Source organism: Phalaenopsis equestris, unplaced genomic scaffold, assembly GCF_001263595.1.
Source record: "Phalaenopsis equestris unplaced genomic scaffold, ASM126359v1 Scaffold000107, whole genome shotgun sequence".
NCBI classification, from domain to species: domain Eukaryota; kingdom Viridiplantae; phylum Streptophyta; class Magnoliopsida; order Asparagales; family Orchidaceae; genus Phalaenopsis; species Phalaenopsis equestris.
In genome coordinates, this window is record NW_018164549.1 from 3130564 (window position 1) to 3150680 (window position 20117).

Below are 20117 nucleotides of genomic sequence, written 5' to 3' on the forward strand. Positions count from 1 at the left end.
CCTTTAAAGTCCGCAAGTTAATGGTTATTGGGACTTCACAATATTGCATTTAAGTATTTGAAACATAAACCAACAACAGAACATTTAAAACCAGCAAGTAGATGATCATTGGAACCCATAATATTTGCATTTAGATGCTTGAAACATAAAACCAACAACTAAACATTTAAAATCAGCAATAACATATAATCGAAATATTGTTTATATTTTTCCAAAATCAGTAAGAATGTGTTCATGTGGAGAGGAGAGCATTCTATTTTTAAATTTATGTAAATAATTTGATAGACATAAGATGCAATAGTTGGAAGAATATACCTGACCTTACCTTACTTAGACACAGCAGGGACACAACAAGCAGCTTCAGTCGAGTGAGGAAGAGATTCGGGCGCTTCTCCTGCGTGTGTGAGGAAGAGGGAGGTCGAATCGAGCTGGGTGCCGCGTGAGAGGAGGACGTGGCCTCGATGGGAGCTTACGAACAGAGAGTTCGCAGGCTTTGGTTCGTGAATGAGCGGAGACTGAAACTGTCGGACGAGGAAGGAGGGGACGGAGGGCTTCTGGTTGCACGAACGAAGAGGATCGGGAACCTCTGTCGCGCGGGAGAGTATAGGAGGCGAGAGGGATTTCAGTCAAGGGTTTGTCGAGCGCAGAGGGAGAGCGGGATTGAGCAGGCAGCAGATATGCTTCGATCGGGGATTCGATCCAGTCGCCGAGAGGAGCGGGTGAGCGAGTGAGAGACTTCGACGCGAGAAGGAGGAGATCGCGCGAGGGGTAGGCGAGGCAGAGGAATGTCTCGGCGCAGAGGCAAGCGGAGGAGATGAATCTTACCGAGAGGGGAGGAAGAAGGCGGGCTCTAAAGGAAGGCGAGAGTTTCGAGCGTGAGGGACGAAGCAGGTTAATCCGATGCTTTTCTGTGAAGACGAATCGGGAGAGGAGAGCCACAGGCTTCGGTGACAGAGGGGGATTCGGCCAGGAATTCGTCGTTGCGAGGAGAAGTGCGAGCCGTCGAAAAGAGTTAGATCGAGCGGAGGAACTTCGATGCGGCAGAGGACAGGCGAGCGAGGGCTTTGGTGCAGCGGAGGACGAAACAGGCTCGAGCGGTCTCGACGCAGAGAGGAAGAGAGACGCGGGGGTCTGTCGAGAGGAGGAAGAGGCGCAGTGCAGAGAGGGGGAGAAGGCGAGCGGGAGTCGAGGAAGCGCAGAGCGGAGGATGATCAGAGACTTCGATGCGTGCAGCAGGAGGGAGAGAAGGCGAGCTGGAGAGAGGAGCTCGGGGGAGGCTAATCAAGCCGATCCGCTCAGGAAGAAGGCAAGCCTTCGTTTTTTAGAATTCGAGCGGGGTTAGGAGCCGTTACCTTGGCGGGGAATTGATTGATTTCCAAATCTAGGGAGGATTAAGTGGAAATAATTAATTTTAATCAAGGAAGAATTTAAATAATTAATTTAAATTTTGAAATTTGAATTTCAAATTCAGGTGAGCTGGTGCCTAGCCCGTGCTCAGCCCGAGTCCAGCCTGAATCGAACCCGAGTCAAACCTGGGTTGAGTCCGGGCCCGCATCCCGCTAAAGGAGAAAAATGCATCGATTTCCGTGCAAACTGTGCGTGCGTGTAACCCTGACAATATGGGTGTCCTTCCTAGCTAAATTCAACATCCTGGACGCATCGGTGCGGTCTGTTTCGTCATCCGGGGTCATCCGGACGAGTTCGCCGACGGGTGAGTCGATTCAAGTCAAAATCGTGTGTAGTGCAGTGATTGCGTGAAAAGCGGCGTTCGCGAGTAATCGAGTCACAAAGGGTTCACCTAAGGCTGTTGATCCTATAGGAACTCAATTTCGGGCCCTCTACATGTTGGTCCTGAGCACTTGCACCTAAAAGTTGAGTGCTTGGAACCACTCATGAGAGTTCTTCACAAAAATGAGTCAAGAAGTGGCTTGAAGTTCTACGGGAGGTGGGCTCCATCGCTAGTCCACTAGGATGGTCAATAAGAACTCCTAAAGCTAGATCCTAGGTTCTAAGAGTAGGAGACTAAGACCTCACTAAAAATGAGGTCAACAATAACCAACCAGAGAAGGAGTCACACCTGCCCCAACCATTGACATGAGGGTGCCCCACATACAAGAAATCAATTTTGGAAAGTTTAGATGCAGATTTTGGGGCCCTAGCAATATAAGGAGAAACCTTGGACGCAAACAAAAACTCAAGCAAATAAAGGTTGCTTTTAATTGTCTTTGAGGAATCTTACGTTATGCCCTAGGGATTCCTCCTTAGGTTTTATTGAGAGAAAGCTTCTAGGGTTTTTCTTTTGAGAGCATTGGAGAGTTGGAGAGGGAGAGATATTTGAGTGCTCATACAAGGGAGATCACATGGAGTGCTCGCGTTATATGGAGAGAATCAAAGAATAAGAGCAAGAATTATCTGATTTGATTTTTTGTACTTGTTTTACATATTGACTTTCTTTATTGTAAAGTTTTTGATGTTTTCTCCGATCATGCATAATAGTTAAATATTTTCATGCTCCTGTGATCAGGATGGGTGAATTAATCAAATGTTTTCTCCATGAGTTTCCCTAGAAGATTTTTACTCTTTTATTTGTTTCATATTAATATGTTAACTTTCTTATCGTAATTTACTTCTAATTTGGTCAATTATAACGTTAAAATCTTGCGATCTAAAATTTCTAACCTTCGACTGAAAGAACAAGTAGGTTAACATACATTCGCCTAGTGGAATAGACATATTATCAGTAGAAAATTACAACCTAGATAAAGAACTAGAGCATTTCTGAGAAACCTTGTGCGGTTAAGCCCTCTTAGATGTAATATGGATTTCCAACGCTTATTATAATCTAACATAAGCTACGAAGGATTTGTCTTTAGTTGTCAATAACAAGTGCGGATCTCATAGGAAAACTTCGATGAATCACTAATCTGAGTCACAAGAAGATGATTTTCATCACCTCTAAAAAACTCAAAAATCTAGTGATATTTTCTGCCATTTAAGATTTTAGAAACTTTTCACCTTCTGTAAATCTGAAACATAAAGTTAGAAGTTTAGTAAACTAGAATTTTACTAGTAAAAAAAAATTGACTAGTTTCCTTGTGAGATCGACAAATGGACTCCAATTTAGTATAATGCCAGAGCAACATGTATAATTGTATGATTGGTAACTGTTTTGCAACAGTTTCAGGTATCAAGTTACGCCGCTTCCTGGCATAAGTTCGCCGATGGTCCCTTGGCCACTTTGCCTTCTTTAATTCCCAAAGTGCATTCAACACGTGTATTCAATAAAGCACAACAGAAACACCCTTCACAAGCATAAAATTATCATAATGGTGCAAAAAAACATAAAATTAACCAAAAAAAGCATCGCATGTTTACTGTTAGAAGCAAACCCTATAATTCTTAGGAATAAGTTTGAGCTCTTGGACATCACGACCAATACCAAGCCTTTAGTGACGTCCACAGAAGAAACTCCGGAGTTGGAATTAAAAATTCTTCCCAAGCACCTCAAGCATGTCTTTTTTAGGAGAACCCTCTGTTTTGTCTGTCATAATTTTCATCGAGTTGAGTGAACTACAAGACAAAGCTGATGAAAGTGTTGAGGACCTTAAAGAAAGCCTTTAGGAGAACCATTGCTGACATTGAAGAAATAAGCCATTCCTTATGCGTTGATAAGGATTTTGATGGAGAAAAATCATAAACCCAAGGCCGACCCTTAAAGGAAACTAAACCCGATGATGAAGAAGGTGGTGAAAAAGGAGATCTTTTGTTAGAAGCAGACAATATCTATCCTATCTCAGATATTGTATAGGTTAGCCCAATTCATTGTGCACTCGAGAAATTGTGAGTGACAGTAGTGGAGAATGAAAAGAACGAGCCTACTAGAAGTGTCACAGGCTGGATAATCTGCATTGACTATAAAAAGCTGAACACAGCAAGTAGGAATGACTATTTCCCATTGCCTTTTCTTGAACAGATGTTAGACCAATTGGCAGAACACCATTCTTTTGCTTCCTAAATGGTTACTCAAGATATCACCAGAGGACCAGAACATAACCACCTTCACTAGTCCCTGTGGAATATTAACTTTAAGAATGACGGCCTTTGGACTATGCAACGCACCAACCACTTTTCAACATTGCATGATATCCATTTTCTCTAAGCAAATTGAAACTAAAATTGAAATTTTTATGAATGATTTCTCAGTATTTAGCATGCAAACGGTGAGTCTCTCTTCCAAATAGAAAAAATTTCAACTTCTAAAGTAAAATTTAGGAACATATCATCTCTCTTAGAATTATTACTGAGTCTTGTGCTACACCGCTCCACCAGCGGTTGTCTCGATCGTTCGCGAGTACTTTGCAAACACAAAAGAAACAGTGGACAAGAAAGTCTTTGTGAGAGGAAATCGAACAACCTTTGATCCTAAAACCATCAATGCACTCCTTGGCCTTGTCAATGTCCCATAATGCGAGTATTCTAATTACACGGATCATAACTATCAAGATATCATCAATTTTCTCACCGACTCCACTGACCAGTGAAAATTCAGATACAATAAGATTGTTAATTTCCTCATCGCTGTTATGAATAAGGAGTCAAAAGTCAGACACTTTCATTGCTACGAGACTCATGCCCGCCATTAGATGTCACTAAGGATCGATCCATCCTCAATTATTGCATCCAACAAGGAAAGTAGATTAATGTAAAAATTGTCACTTCCATTTCCATCAACCACGTCATTAACGGGCAGATCACTGTAGGTTTGGGCCACCTTAACCTTATTAGGGTTGTCTGTGTTAAAGCGAGAGTTGTTGGGGAAAGGTGGGACCAGCTAAACCCAATAAAACTCATTACTAAGGCCATTATCTTCTCTCACGAGAGAACATATACACACGAGAGAGGAGAGAGTTCCTCTAGGCCTACCTCATCCCGACCAAGGCCCACTATGTCGATCACTGCCATCTCCGAGCACCTTGACACCCTGACAGAAGACTCAGCCATCATGCAGCGGGAGTCACATGATCTCCATGAGCGATCACATTTTTATGTTGTCCAGCGCCAACAACAGTTTGAATTTCTGCACCAGTAGCCGGTTGGACAACAAGAGTTGTACTAGAGGGAGCAGAGGAATACTAGCCTAGACCCTGTGAGATTCCCTGAGATGCCACCATTTGAGTTATTCGACGATGCGGTCGAGCTCGTGGAGGAAGACAAGGAGGAGAACGATAGTGGAGATCATGCATGAGTTGTGTTGATTTCTGGACAATGATTTCTAATGTGTGCTTCTGTTTTTTTCTCTGGGATATGATTTTGATGTCTTGATTAGTAGAGCTTTTAATGTCTCATGTTATGCTCTGATACGGATTGGTATTTGTGCTTTGAGACTATGTTATGCATTCTTTTTATCTTTATGTAATTTGCCCACGTCTGAGATTAGTCTGTGTTTTTATTGTTATAAGTTTGTGTGTTGTTTTCCTAACACTGTATAAGTTGATATGGAGGTTTACCTTTTCTATTGAAGTGACATGATAAAATGTTGAGATGTTAGATTCCATGTTATCACCTGAAATGCACTTTTCAATTCTTATAATCCTTTATGTGGCCTAAATAGAATAGAAAATAAGTTTGAGAGGGGGAGAGCTATGCATGTGTAATTGCTCTAGGGTGATTTACATAACTAGGTTGTAGAATCTATTCTTTAACTAAGAATTGGAATCCTTGTAATTTGATTTTGTGATATGATAACTTTAAAGGTGGTGTGAATGTTTATCAAAGGGTAGGATTAAAGTTAATTTCATGATAATTTAGCACTTCACTTTGATTACTTCTGTTTGAAGCATAAATGCCCCAAAACATTTGAAAAGGTATGAATATAAAGATAAGTAATTAATCAGAGATCCTTTAAGCATTTAAGTTGTCAATCCAAACAAACCAGCTGAAAATAATTTTTGAATGACTTATAATCTTTGAATTCTCATTAAGAAATGATTGAGAATTACTAATTAAGAGAAATAAGCATTCAAAATCATTTAAACATATTCTTAACCATATATAATAATTCCCTATGAAAAATAAAAAAGAAAAGGAGAAAGAAAAGATAAAGAAAAGAGAAAAGAAAAAAATAGAATTTCAAGAAGGTTCTAATCTTAAAAGAAAAATTTATCGAGACTAGAGAAAAAGCTTGGGGTAAGCATAAAATTCAAAAATTAGTGTCTAAACATTTTCCTAATTAATAAGACTTAAAAATTTTCATGATGGAACTTGGATATTATATTCAAGGAAAAAAAATAAGGGATTTTGAATTGATTGATTGATAATTAATTGGTTTAAGAACATCTCTAGTTAATGAAAATTTTTTAGTCGCATTGAATCAAGTTTTTTGAGAGTTGTTTATGCTCATAACAAAGTGGATTCAAAAAAGAATAAGTTTTTAGAAATTAATGAAAATCTAATTCTAAGATGATATTTGCGCACTTTTATTGAAAATTAGAGGACTGTATTAAAGATCAAGGAATTTCACAAATTAGAGCAACAAAATTATTTTTATAATTCTAAGGTTAGCTATAAGATTACTTGAAGGCGAGTAATATGTGAATTTGGGGGAATTGCTGTGAAACAACTGACACTCACGCAAATATACATGTCACTCAAGTAATATATATAATTAGAGTCTGTATGTGTATCCCACGAGAAAATTAGTCAATTTTTCTAACTAATGCATATCTAGTTTATTAAACATCTAAGGGTCTGTTTGAGATAGCTGCAATTGTTTAAAGAAGCAGTCGTAAAGCTTCTAAAGAAGAAGTTGTTCAAAAAATAATGGTGGCTAATACAATTTTTTTTTAAAAAAGTCATACCGCAGTTTTCTAGCTGCCACCGCAGGTAGCCAGGTCTGGTGGAAAACACAATTTTCAACTGAACTTTTTGAGAATGCATGCATAACACAATTTTGCTAAACAGGAAAAACTGTAATGCGTTACCGCACTGCCGCCCCAAACGTACAATAAATCTACGTGTTTCAAATTTACAGGTGAAAAGTTTTTAAAATTATAAAAGCAGAAAACTGAATTAGGTTTTAGAATTTTTCAGAGGTGATGAAAATAACAATACTGTGACTAGAATTATGTGAATCCTCAAAGTTTTCCTATTAGATCCCTATGTAGTTGTTGTCAACCAGAGACAAGTTTTCCTTGGCATATGTCTAGGTCATAAGAAGCATTGGAAACTTATATTACAGTTAAGAGGGTTTAACCATACAAGGTTTCCTATGAATTCTCTAATCCCTCATCTAGGTTGATATCTCTTGCTAACAATATGTCTATTCCAATAGGTGACTGCATGTTAACCTACTTACTCTACCAGTCAACGGTTAGAAGTCTTAAATCACAAGGGGTTTTAACTTTCTAATTAGTCAGATTAGAAGAAAATTGCATCAAAAGGATAAAATGTTAACATAAATCAAATAAAGCATGCAAAGACATCTAGAGAAACTCATGGAAAAAAAAAATTGATTCATCACTTATTCTAATCACAGGAGCATGAAAATATTTAGCTAATATGCAAAAAGGAAGAAACATTGAAAACTTCATTGCAATAAAAAAAGTCAACATGCAAAACAAATACAAGACATCAAATCAGATAATCCTTGTCCTCACTGATTTCTCGATTCCCTCCTTACAACGTGAGCACTGCACATGATCTCCCTCTTACAAGCACTCAAATACTCACCCTCTCCAACTCTCCAAAATGCTCAAAGGAAAAACCCTAGAAGCTTTCTCCCAAGAAAACCAAAGGAATAAATCCTAGGGCACAGCACAAGACTCAAGTGTAATTTTTTTTCGTCGAAGGCCTCTCCTTATAGAGCTTAGGCACCAAAATTCCCATCCAATTCTTCAAAAATCGGTTTCTTGCATGACAGGGCACCCCCACACCAATGTAAGGTGTGGGTTTGCTGCCTTCTCAGGTTGGCAGCACGAGGGTGCCAGTATCCTAGTGTGGGGGTACCGTGACTAATCTCTCCAACATTCTCCATGATAGATAAGATGGCATAGTTACACTACTCCTTGCAATGGGCACGCTGATGGTCTTTTAGCCACTTTGCCTTCTTTAGCTCCTCGAAACGTGCTCAACACATGTATTCTATAAAACACATCAAAAAAATCTTTCACAACTATAAAATCATCATAATCAGGCAATAAAACTTAGAATTAACAACGAAAAATATCATATTTTTGCTTCGCATCACTCTCCTACCTAGAGAGAATGATGCGAGAGCCTCTCACATCGTGACCCGATCACAAAATTTTTGCAGCACCATGATGTGAGATGCCGGATTCTTCTGCGGTTCGGAATTCCTCAACATGCATATCTCTCAATCGCAAGAGTAACAGCCCTAGGAAATCTTTACTTTATTTATTTCCTATTTGCAACAAGCTTTCTTCTATTTTTATTTTTATTTTTTTCCTTTCCTATCCTCTATTTTCTAATTAGGTTATTTGTTTTTAGGGAACTATTTATGTGGTGTTATTTTGTTGGTTTAGCTAACTTTTGCCTTTGTTATGTTATTTTGAGATGCTTTCCCCTAGATTTATTTATTGGAGCGTTATATCCTTAGATTTCTTTTAGGTGGTGTGTCTGCAGCCTGACAGGATTAATTTGTTGATCTCTCCCAGACATTTGGAGACAATCCTCGGCGTTGTTCTTGCTGTCCACTATCATTTAACAGAAGAAATCTGCTGTTCAGCAGAATAGCATGTTGTTTTCCACCGCCGGCTTGCTGCCTCACCGCTGTTCATGCCAGAATTCAGCCGGCATCTGTCCTCCAACTTACATAAACAGTCCTACAACTTCCCTAATGCCTTTTTGTGGTTTATCACACCTTCTAGAAGCCCTAGAACAATATCAATTAGCGTCCTCTCTAATTAAAGGTAAGGCCAACCTTTGTAATTCTCAATTAAAATTAATAGAACTGTTTCAATTAGAAAATGCCAAAGGGTTTTCCTATTCTTAAGATTTTCACATAAAAAATACAACATGCATGTATATTTATCTAAACTAATCAATAAGCATAGAAGATTTCCGTTCAATCCTAACAAGACAAACTCTCCCTCTATCATATCAAGTAACACGTCAAAACGCTAATGTCCCATGCATAATAGTACTTAAGCAGCTCTTTTGCCATTCGCTTACTTATCAACTTCAACCAAAACTGTGTAAAAAATGCTAGGATGGTTATTCCTAATATTTGTTCAAGAGCTTATCGTGACTAAATTATTGAGGAGATGTCCATTTTGATGTCTATGGAATGCTTATTGAAGGGGATCATGACAAAAGTACTAGGTCTCCAAGGTTCTCTACATAGGAAGGGATTTCCACTATCAACTTCCAAAAGAATCTCATCCTAGTGTTATTTTAATTTCATTGTGCTAGCTACCGTTCATTTCTTTGGTTAAATGTTTCTGCTTCATTTATGATGAACTATTAGTAATGCTTTATTTCTTTAATAAAGTTTCATTTCATATTTCTTATCATTACAAATTTATGTTTCTATTTGCTTATGCATGACCATAATTTAAGAGATTTATCTCACAAGTTAAAGTTAGGTCCTTCACATATCCCATGTTGTTGGAGTGTGCTACCTTCTAGACCCCAAATATGATGAAAGGAAATTATTTAACTCGGTTCTGGCGTATGATACATTATTGGAGCAAAATCTAAAACAGATTGGAACAATCTATAAAACCAAAATTCTGCATTTTTACTAAAATAACGCTAACATACAATAATATCATCCCAAAATTTAAAAGTGATGAAACTAACAACTTTCAACATCGGTTTGTTAAATTATTAATTATTTATATCATGTATAATTTCAAATGAACATTCGGTAGTTTACTTTAATTACTTGGGCAATGGTAATATAAAATAGAGAAGAATTCAATGGACGCGCTTAAATTTCTCAAATAGATTATGCAGAAGCATTAAAAGGAAATTTTAAATGGACTAAGATTATACCATCTGGCACAAAATCATTACTTCCCGACATCATAGCATTGAATTTATCAATTGCAGCCAAATATATCTTGTCAGCATCCATGGCCGCCTCCTGCAAAAAAATGTTAAAAGCAAACTCACTTAAAACTTGTAAACGACCAGCAATAAAATATTATATACATCATGAGGTAGCTTCCGTAATGTAAAACAATAGTTGATTCTTTCACCTTCCATATGTCTGCCAACTAAAATGAATTTGTAGTTTTGTATTCATTACTATCAGTCTATCAAATCTAATTGACGCCTAAATTAAAAAGAGTAATGCAACAGCTACATAGCATTTAACAATATTATATGTTTATTATTGTCAGCTATCTTTCCAATAAGAAATATTAATCAAATAAGAAAATCTTATTGCAACATAGATGCAGGACGTTAGGATATTTTGCCATTGCCTACTACCATGGATAACCTAAGGAAATTACATAATTATAAATATAAACAAGAAACTTGGATCTCTTTCTTTACGAATTCTCTTAATTGTCCTCTCTATTACCATGCACCTCAAATTCATCATGATACCCAAAACCCTTACCAAACGTTATATTAAATCAAGCTTTGTAAATTATTGGCATAATGGTTTGACTAACAAAATAAGAGATTTATTACAAAGGAGTAACGTTAATTGTATGTTCATACAAATCAGGACCACCAGAGAGTATACATAGCTTAATTTAGGGGCATTTACATACATACCACCCAATTCCTATGTATTTACATAGCTAACACCTAAAGTTTACTTTTTATATTTATAACACCCCAATCTTTTATATTACATCAACAATATTAAAAAGGTGAAATGCACCTTTTCATGCATAGGTATGGTGGCATCTATGTAAAAATTGACTTTTAGGTGTTAGATAAATACATAGGAATGGAGTGGTATGTATGTAAATCTTCCAAAAAATTACCATTCGAATTTTAGTTAGACTTCCAACATTTGTGGTGCAGTGCCCTGACTGAGCAAGTGGAACGTTCACACGGAAAAATCATTTTACACATAAGTCTAAAATTGAAAGATTTACAAATCAAAAAGAGATTAAACACAAGTCTAAACCCAGCAATCATGGAATGGCAAATTACAACAAGAATTATGTACAAAAAACAAAACAAATCCTGCAGGGTGGGATTCTTCAGCTTAAAATATAGGGGCATTTACATACATATCACACAGTTCTTATCTATTTACATCTCAAACTTAGGGTCCGTTTAGGGCAACTTATAAGTGCGGCGGCGTTTTGAAAACGCCGTCTCACTGTTTGTTTCTCGCGTTTATGGCGAGTTTATAAAAACCGCATTTCCTAATTTATATTGCACGCGGATCGTAGGAGGCGCCCCACGGTCTGGCGCTTCCTTCAGCATTTGACGCTGTTGCCCCATGTTCGTCTTCCCCTTCCTCCCGGCTCTGCCCAAAAACACTCGGTCAGCGTTTCAAACGCCCCTTTTACCCACCTGCCCTCTCGCACTCCTCTCGCGTTGCCCTATTTCCTTAGTCGGGTTCGGTGGATCCCTTCACTCTCCCGTAACTTCTTCTTCCTCCCCAAGCTCTCAGTCGAAACCTACATGCCGCACGAGGGCTAGGAAACGGCTCGCACTACTCCTCTCCGTCGAAGATCTAGCGCAGAAATGCTTCTTCTTCCAGATGTACGAGCTTTTCTCGATTTATTCGGCTTTTTGTTGGATCTTTTACAGGGAAGACTACCTTTGTGAAGAGGCATTTGACGGGGGAGTTTGAGAAGAAATACGAACGTAGGAATCCAATTCTTGGATTACATATATATTTATTTTTAAAGCTTCTGCAATCTGATCTGTTTTTATTCTGTTGTGTGTTTGTGGGGATCTTACAGCTATCATTGGCGTTGAGGTGCATCCTCTAGATTTCCACACCAACTGCGGGAATATCGGATTCTACTGCTGGGATACTGCAGGGCAGGAGAAGTTTGGAGGTCTTAGAGATGGATATTAGTGAGTTCCTGTGTTTTTTGAACTAATCCGTGGTTTATCTTGCATTTCATTTGATTATTTTATTAGATTATTATCTGAATTATTCCGAGCCATTATTCTATCTACTTATGGCAGCGATTTATGGAATATAGAGGTTTTGCATTCTTCCTTCACTTTCTTCCATGTAATTGTAGAGTGTTTTCTCCATGTTCAGTTTATAGGCTGTTTGATTCAGTATGTTTTATTAACATCCCAGTGTTAATAGATCTCAATGCAATATTAAGGGGAATTTACATACATACCACCCAATTCCTATCTATTTATATATCTGACTACTAAACTTGACCTTTTTACATTTATACCACCCAAATCTTTCATATCACAGAAAAAATACAATATTTTAACTTAAAAAAAAGGTGAAATACATGTAAAGGTAGCGTAAGGTATGTAAATACATAGCAAATTAAGCCTTATGCATGTAAATCTTCCTATTTTTAAATGAGGCTCAAATTCAAAATTTTTACAATAACTTTTAAGGCATTTACCTGCGTATTTTGGTATTTTAAAATGAAATTAATTGCTAGATTATATATATTTCTTGGTTCGGTATCATTATCTTCAACATTATATTATCAGGCTTTAGAGAATGTAGTTGAGATTTAAAAATGTCTATTACTGATTTAGATACCATCCAATTCCTATATCTTTACATATCTAACAAAACTTTATTTTTTTACATTTGTACCCCCAACTTTTCTATCACATAAAAAATATCACTATTTTAGCCTCTAAAAAGTAAAATATACTTCAAATGCATGGGTAAGTTAGCATGTATTTAAAAATTGAAGTTTAGATGTTAGATATGTAAATACATAGGAATTAAGTGGTATGTACATAAATCTACCTTAGATATCACATTACATTGCAATGTATATTGCAGCCCCTAAGTGCATGCTATGTAGTCCCTATTTTGATAAGGTCCTGCACAAAAATCATTTATTTATGATTAAATGGAAGTTTGTAGAGTATTATGCAGTGCCTCTTCAAATTTGATATTCCTTGTTCTATGAGTTTTTGGTCATGAGGTGAAACTCTCAATTTGGTATTTGATGCAATATCTTCGCATTAAATCTTATGTAAATTTGTTTTTTTTTGCCTTCCATCAATATTCTATTTGCTATTCAGAAATGTAAGTTACAGCATGGAAATCAATGATATTCAGAAAAATACCAATTCCATTTGCTATTAATTTTGTTGATAAGTAATTTAATTTACTTCTTAAGTTGTCTGTACATTTACAGTTAATGGTGATTTTATAAGAATTGCGTTGTATAAATCATCCTTGCTATTATTTCATTAGCCGTTTGCAAAACCTCTTGGAATGTTATATTATATGGAGAGTTATGGCACTATGAGAAAGATGGCCAATGAGATATTTTCTTGTCTGAACAGTGATCTTTACTTTTGTTGAGAAAATAACAAATTCTGCTGCACAGATTATTCATTTAATTAAAAAAAAATTTCCAAATAATCTGTTTACAAAACGCACTAACCAAACAGTTAAACTGCTTATTCATAATAGGGGCAGAATGACCAATTTTCCAGAATCAGCTGTTTTTCATAAGCGCCAACCAAACAGCCAGACAGCTTATCCGGATCAGCTGCTCATCAGCAGATTATCAGGATAAGCTGCTTATCAGCAGAAGTTGGATAAGCTGCAGCTGCCCCAAACAGACCCTTAAGCTTTAATATTTACACACAACACTCAATTATTTAATATCACATCAAAAATAACACTACCACCACTTTTTAAAAAATCAAATACACTTTTTCATGCACATGTGTAAAGCGCCAAAGTGCTACATATATGTAAATATGGAAGTTTAGGTGTAAGATATGTAAATACATAAGAAATGTGTGCTAAGTATGTAAATTTTGTTAAAAATATAAGCATAATTGATGCTTACTGGCCCAACGTCAGCAATTAATTGAGCACGAGAGCAAAGAGCAAGTCCCCAATTATAAAGAGCTCTAACATCACTCCCATCTATTGATAAAGCTCTTCTATATTTTCTTCCTGCATTAACAAGAAGGCCTTCACATTCTTCACATACGGAAACCAGAACGGATGCAATTTCCTCTCTACTTGTAGCAAAACTATCACTTTTTCTAAGCCCCAAGGAACCACTTCTCAATAGAAGAGTTCTTAGCTCCCGAGTAACCTTCAATTTCAGTTCCCCATGAAGGAGATAAGTATTCCCCAACTGTCCCACAGCAACTAAGCTCATTGGCCTCAGAACTATGGCAGCAGAAAGCAAGTTTGCAGCTTTATACAATGTAGCATCTGCTTCTTCTTCGCCAGCTTGAGTCATCATGTACTCTCTCGCACGCTTCAAAAGAATAGATGCCTCATTTATGTTATCTGCGAACTTCTCATCCATTGAAATATTTGAGGAGCTTTCTTCAAAATCAAATCCATTGATTTGTTTTTCTTTTTGTTCAATGGATTCAGTTCTACAAGAAGGCTGATGCATCCTATTTTGAATCTCTAAAGTGTTTTCAAGCAGAGAAGATTTGGATTTCATTGTTAAATGCTTCACATTCTTTGTTCTCTTCTGAAAGATGTTACCAACTGCTAAATCATGTAAGTGATTATTCAATGTTTTTCTTTCATAATTTTGCTCAAAAACAACTTTTTGAAAGCTGTTATGCTTAGTCGTATGGTGCAAACTACTACTACTGTTTCTGTCATCTTCTTCATCAAATGAAAGCATATTACTACCAAAATTACCAATTTCAAAATTATAATTAGCACCGTTCAGCGACGAATCATCATTAGGGATAGTGTCCTTTTCTGGTATATTTCTTTCTGTTCTCCTCCGTTTTCCATTGGAATGCATTCCATATTCTTCAACATTAGAGCTTACTTGATTGAAGCTGCGCAGTTGACTTCTACTTGACGCCCCTATTTCAGTTCCTGCAATCATTTCTCTCTCTGAGACTAAAAAAGGACTTTTTGCATCCACTGGATTCAACTGCTGGCCAAGCTTCTCTGTAATGGTATCCTTTGGTTTTGTTGAATTTGATCCAACCAGAGATTTACGGAGCATGTCAGTCAAAAACCGTAAAAAATCAGTACCACTAGCCCACGATTCCACTGTTTTATTGCTTGACCTCTTATTCTTCTTCTTGGCCCCAAAATCAAAATCAATATGGCCGTTAAAAGGGTCATTATTGAAAGAATCAGTCAAACATTTTTGCGCTTCCCCAATAACAGTTGTAACATACTCAACAATCTGAAGATAATTCTCTGAACCGCCCATTCCTAGCTCATTCGCATCAATGCCTCCTTCGAGCCCCTTCCTTAAATATGACATCTTACCATCCACATCATTAAACAAAGTTTCCAGACGCTTTAATCTCTCCATAAAAACACCTAAACCACCTCCATTTATTCCCATTTTCTTAACCAAAAAACCAGCCTGTGCCACTCCAATTGCAAACCCAACAAGAAACACAACAAATGAGACGGGAAGAAAAGCAATGGTGAAAAACCTAACCCTGGATACCGTCAAAGCCGCGAGAAAACCCAGAAGAAAGGGCAAGGCGTGCTTCTTATCATCAATTCCTAAAGAAATTACGAAACTTCGAAATGGCTCCAACATACCAGAGTTTCCTGCGTCGTCCGTAAGCTCCAGTTCCTCCCAGCCGCCGTAAATTAAAAAATCTGGATCGGATGATGCGTACACAGAACAGGAAAGAGCGAAAGGCTTCAATTTCCAGTTACATCTCCGGCGAGCCAAGTGAACAAAGATAGGGTTTTTGGTGGATGCCAGTCGTGAAGAAAGAGAGAAGATGGATTGGCGCAGAAGGAAACCGTCGGAAAGCAGGGTTCCCATCTCGCGCAAGTGAGAGGTAGAAATCCGAGATGTAGCTATCGGCTCGATGTCAGCGAGGCAACAGCGTTTCGTCCGGCTGCGAGCCACAATTTCTGAAGTTAATTTTTAAATATAAAGATGAGAAATTTATAAAAGTAACACTTAATTTGTAAGTATTTATCTATCCGACATCTAAAGTCATCTAATTCACTAATATACCACCCTTTCTGTCTTCTTCGGACTCAAAAACACTGACCTACTGTTTCATCCTCTGCCTCCTTCATCTAAACCTCATCATGCCAAAATCCATAGACATGGTCGTCAATTTCTTCCTCTGCCTCCTTCCTCCGCTGGGCTTTATTTCTTATTTTTTTTGTTTTCGGCTTTATTTCTTATTTTTTGTTTTCAAAAAATAAAGCCCTTAATTCCTTTTTTGTATATAATTCCGTCAATTTCTTCCTCTGCTACCTTCCTCCGCTGGTCATCCCATAAGTGATTCAGATTCTTTCATTAATTGCAATCGAAACTATAAATAGAGTCCTACCGAGAGCGGACTTGGAGCTTGAAATCTGAAGAAAACCAAAGCTTGGAGGAGTTGGCCTCTAGCATCACTTATGCACTGATGATCCAATGAATGTCTTCTGCTTGTGGAACCGCCAACCACCGTAGACTACCACTCACTGGCCGCCGCCGATCACCATCGGTTGACGCCCACTCGTTGTGCCGAAGCATTGTACCAAACAACCTATGAAATGAAACATCATCACGTACGTCACGCCGACCCTTAAGATGGTGCATTGAAGCCTGACTATCACTCCTTCCGCAGTGATCTTCCCTACCGTGGTGCGACCGGTTCATCTACGCACCGACGTTGTAGCTTGGGAGACCATGTAGCACTTTCTTGCCTGTGAGACAACGAGCTATATCTATAATCACCCATTTATAAGGTATTTCTTCATCTGGGTCAGGCCGCGTGAATTTTTCCCTTTCCAGATTTTCCACGTAAAAATTCCTCTCATGTTTTTGCCCATCATTTATATTATCTAAGTGTTTGTGGGTTCTCGAGCAATGCTAAAACTTTAATTTAACACTCTATCGCCGTGAATTCTCTTGCACGCATCGTGTACTTGATAAGTTTGGGTGTTACTTATTTAAATACATAAGAATTGTGTGATATGTATGTAAAACTTTTAATCTATATATGAATAAAATTGGCTTCAAAACATTGTCATTAGCCAAATAAAGAAAATTCAGAGCTAAGAAATTGCCAGATATAAAAATCATTGACTTCCAAAAAGGTAATGTATTTTGATGCCTCAACAAAATTATATTTTTCATAAACCAAATTGTTTGTTGTTGGTACAAATAACATCGACTAAATATAATAAATCTTATTATAGAAGCATCCATTGACATATGTCTTCACACTTCAGAAGAACAACTTCTGAATAATAATTACAATCATTGAGATAACTAAAATTTGAACCACCATCAAACCACTAAGCTTGTAAAGCTCATATGTCATATACTCGTTACTCTTTAGCATGTATTCCACACGATCTGTAAGTTTGGCAGGGCCAACATCAACATTATTTAGTGTTTGATCAACTTCATCAACCCACTGAAATTAATTGCAATTCTGTTATGTTTTATTACATGGACATTCATAGAACTTTCTTCCTCAGCTATTAACTTTTATGAGTCTTGTATGATTTATATTGTGGATTAAGAAAGACATAAAATATAATGCTCTTGGTTGCTTGTTGATCCTGTTGATCGAATAAATTTATTTGTTGCAATCTCGAATGACAAAAAAAGATTTCACGATAGAAAGAAAATAGTTGAACAAATTTAGAAATAGTTGATCAACATATTTATTCAAGTAAAAAATTAAACAAAGGGATGAAATTGACATAAGAACTTAATACGAAAGGAATTGATGGAAATGACTGCGAAAGTAATTTTCATTTCATTTTACTAGACATAAAAGAAAATCCAAACAAAACAATAAAAATGACAGTAGTGGAAGTCATTCATAAAATCCATGGTTTCTAAGATGACAATGATCTTACTTAATCTAGATTCTGCAAAACAGTAAAAAACAGCAACATGTCAAAAAACCTACTGAAACGTATGAACAAATTTTCTTCCGTCTCTTGACTTCAATCTTTGACAGGTTGAAAGACGGATTTTGAAATATCCAACTCCCACTGAATAGCCATGTTGCTAATTTAAAATAAAAGAAGCAAATGAGAAGCCTTGAGCCACCGTAAATCCTATTTTTACAATGAAGGCTTCTTTTATATCATATTTTAATCAACAACACTAGATTCTAGCCTTCCAAGTTCAAAAGGCCTTAAAACAATTGCACAACATTCATGAAAAAAGCACAGGACATGGCAACATTTCCTTTTGGTACTACAACAGTATGAAACCTCTAATAGCTTCATAAAAAATACATCCCTTTCAGTGCATGCTGTGAAATAAAATATAAGAAATGAGAAAACTGTTTTTCTGCATTAACATCCATAAACTAGAATTTTGCATTAAGATAAAAATACAAACCATTTTGATGATGATGTTAAAAGACGAGAGGCTCGGAATTGTTTTTTATTTACAAGAAAATAAAAGTAAAATATGAAAAGTAAATTAGTCACATTTGGAAACACTAAAATCTACAACTGATCATGATAGAAAATCAACAATGCATGGAAACAGGTTGCCTGCATGGATATCATCCAAGATCTCTTCGCCACATTTGTCGGGGTTGAGAAATTAGGGTGAAGAAAAACAAGAATCGACACAAATCCAGAAGAACACACATAAATTTAATGAGGTTCGGAAAAAATGTCTACATCCTCGGGAGCAGAGCGGCGGCTTTCCCTTCAATTCCAGAAAAGAGTACAAGCCTCTTAGGGTTACAATAGAGCTTATATATATAGCCCTGGAGTACAATATGTAATTACAAGATTACCCTTGTACCGTACCGCAGGGCATTTCCCCCGCACCCCCAACCCACGTAAAGAAACTCCCCCTATTTGACAGATTCTTCTACTCCGCTCCGCTTCGTTCCATCATCTGTCTCTTATATGGTATATGAGTCATACTATAACAACATGGAAACAGGTTGCATACATGGATACCATCCAAGATCTCTTCGCCACATCTGTCGAGGCATTTCAACATAGCCCCTCCAAAAATCATTCAATGAGATTTAGAGGTAAAAAAAATCTGCATCAACAGTTGTCCCCAGAGGCTCCCAACTGCCATCTAAACAGCTCCATGACAAAGAAGTTTATGTTCAATCCCTTTAATAATTTTTATTATCATTTCCTTTCTTGTGATTCCTCAAACCTACCCAAGTCTAAGGCTCTCGAGTAATGAGCCCAAACTTCACTAGACTACGATCGAAGGTTTGAGGTTCTGTCCTTCAAAGAAGAAGAGCAAGTTGAGAAGAATGTCGGAAAGGGAAGAAAAGTTTCGGGGAGTTTACCTGTACCATCTCCCTAGCAGATGGGGAGCCATTAGTTGAAGCTGTCAGGTTCCGTCCTTGTTGAAAAAGACGAACGAGTTCCTTCTTGTCTCGTGGAAAAAAATATTGTATACTTATAAAGTATGTACTTACAATGGTGGATGGAGTGACCACCTCACATATAAGTGAAATTATGATGACGTGATCACTCCATCCACCTTCGTAAGTACATACTTACAAAGATGTAATATTTTTTAGTCTAATGGGCTCAGGATGAAAGGGGGCAAAAACTCATATCGCGAGATGTAGAGGAACAGGAATAACGAGCTATAAAATTTGGGAGAATAGGATTTTAAGTGGTAGTTTAGTAAAATGCAAAATTTGGGTGTTGGAAAGATAATATAACAACCCGAAATTTTAAAAATATATTTGAAATATGTATTTTTAAAAAAAAGAGGTTACATTATAGATATTTTTATGACATTTATAAGGCTAATTTTTACAATGGAGCATTTTTTTGCCATTTTTCATAGGAGCAATCCATTTTAAAAATAAATAAAGAGCATTTACATACATAACATCCAATTCCAATGTATTTACATGTTATACCATCCAAGTATTTTACTGCGCTGAAATATGTGGAATAATTTATAGGCATAGAGGGTTGTTTTGTGAACTTGTGATATTGCCAATCAAAACAAGCAATGGCAGATGAATCCATCAATTTGGGACCTCCATTATATATATATATATATATATATATATATATA

General features: G+C 37.0%; 1 protein-coding gene across 1 annotated transcript in view; it reads right to left on the reverse strand.

Annotated features, from left to right (window-relative positions):
• LOC110020802 overlaps positions 1-16239 on the reverse strand; it is a 27410-nt gene extending 11171 nt beyond the window's left edge. Inside the window, exons 1-3 of the mRNA XM_020719046.1 lie at positions 16132-16239; positions 13965-15972; positions 10015-10105 (exon numbers count right to left, since the gene is read on the reverse strand). Of these exons, the coding sequence (XP_020574705.1) occupies positions 10015-10105; positions 13965-15896 (2023 nt within the window). The 5' untranslated portion in view covers positions 15897-15972; positions 16132-16239. The remainder of the gene's footprint in view (positions 1-10014; positions 10106-13964; positions 15973-16131) is intronic.
• Between the last annotated feature and the right edge of the window lie 3878 nt (positions 16240-20117).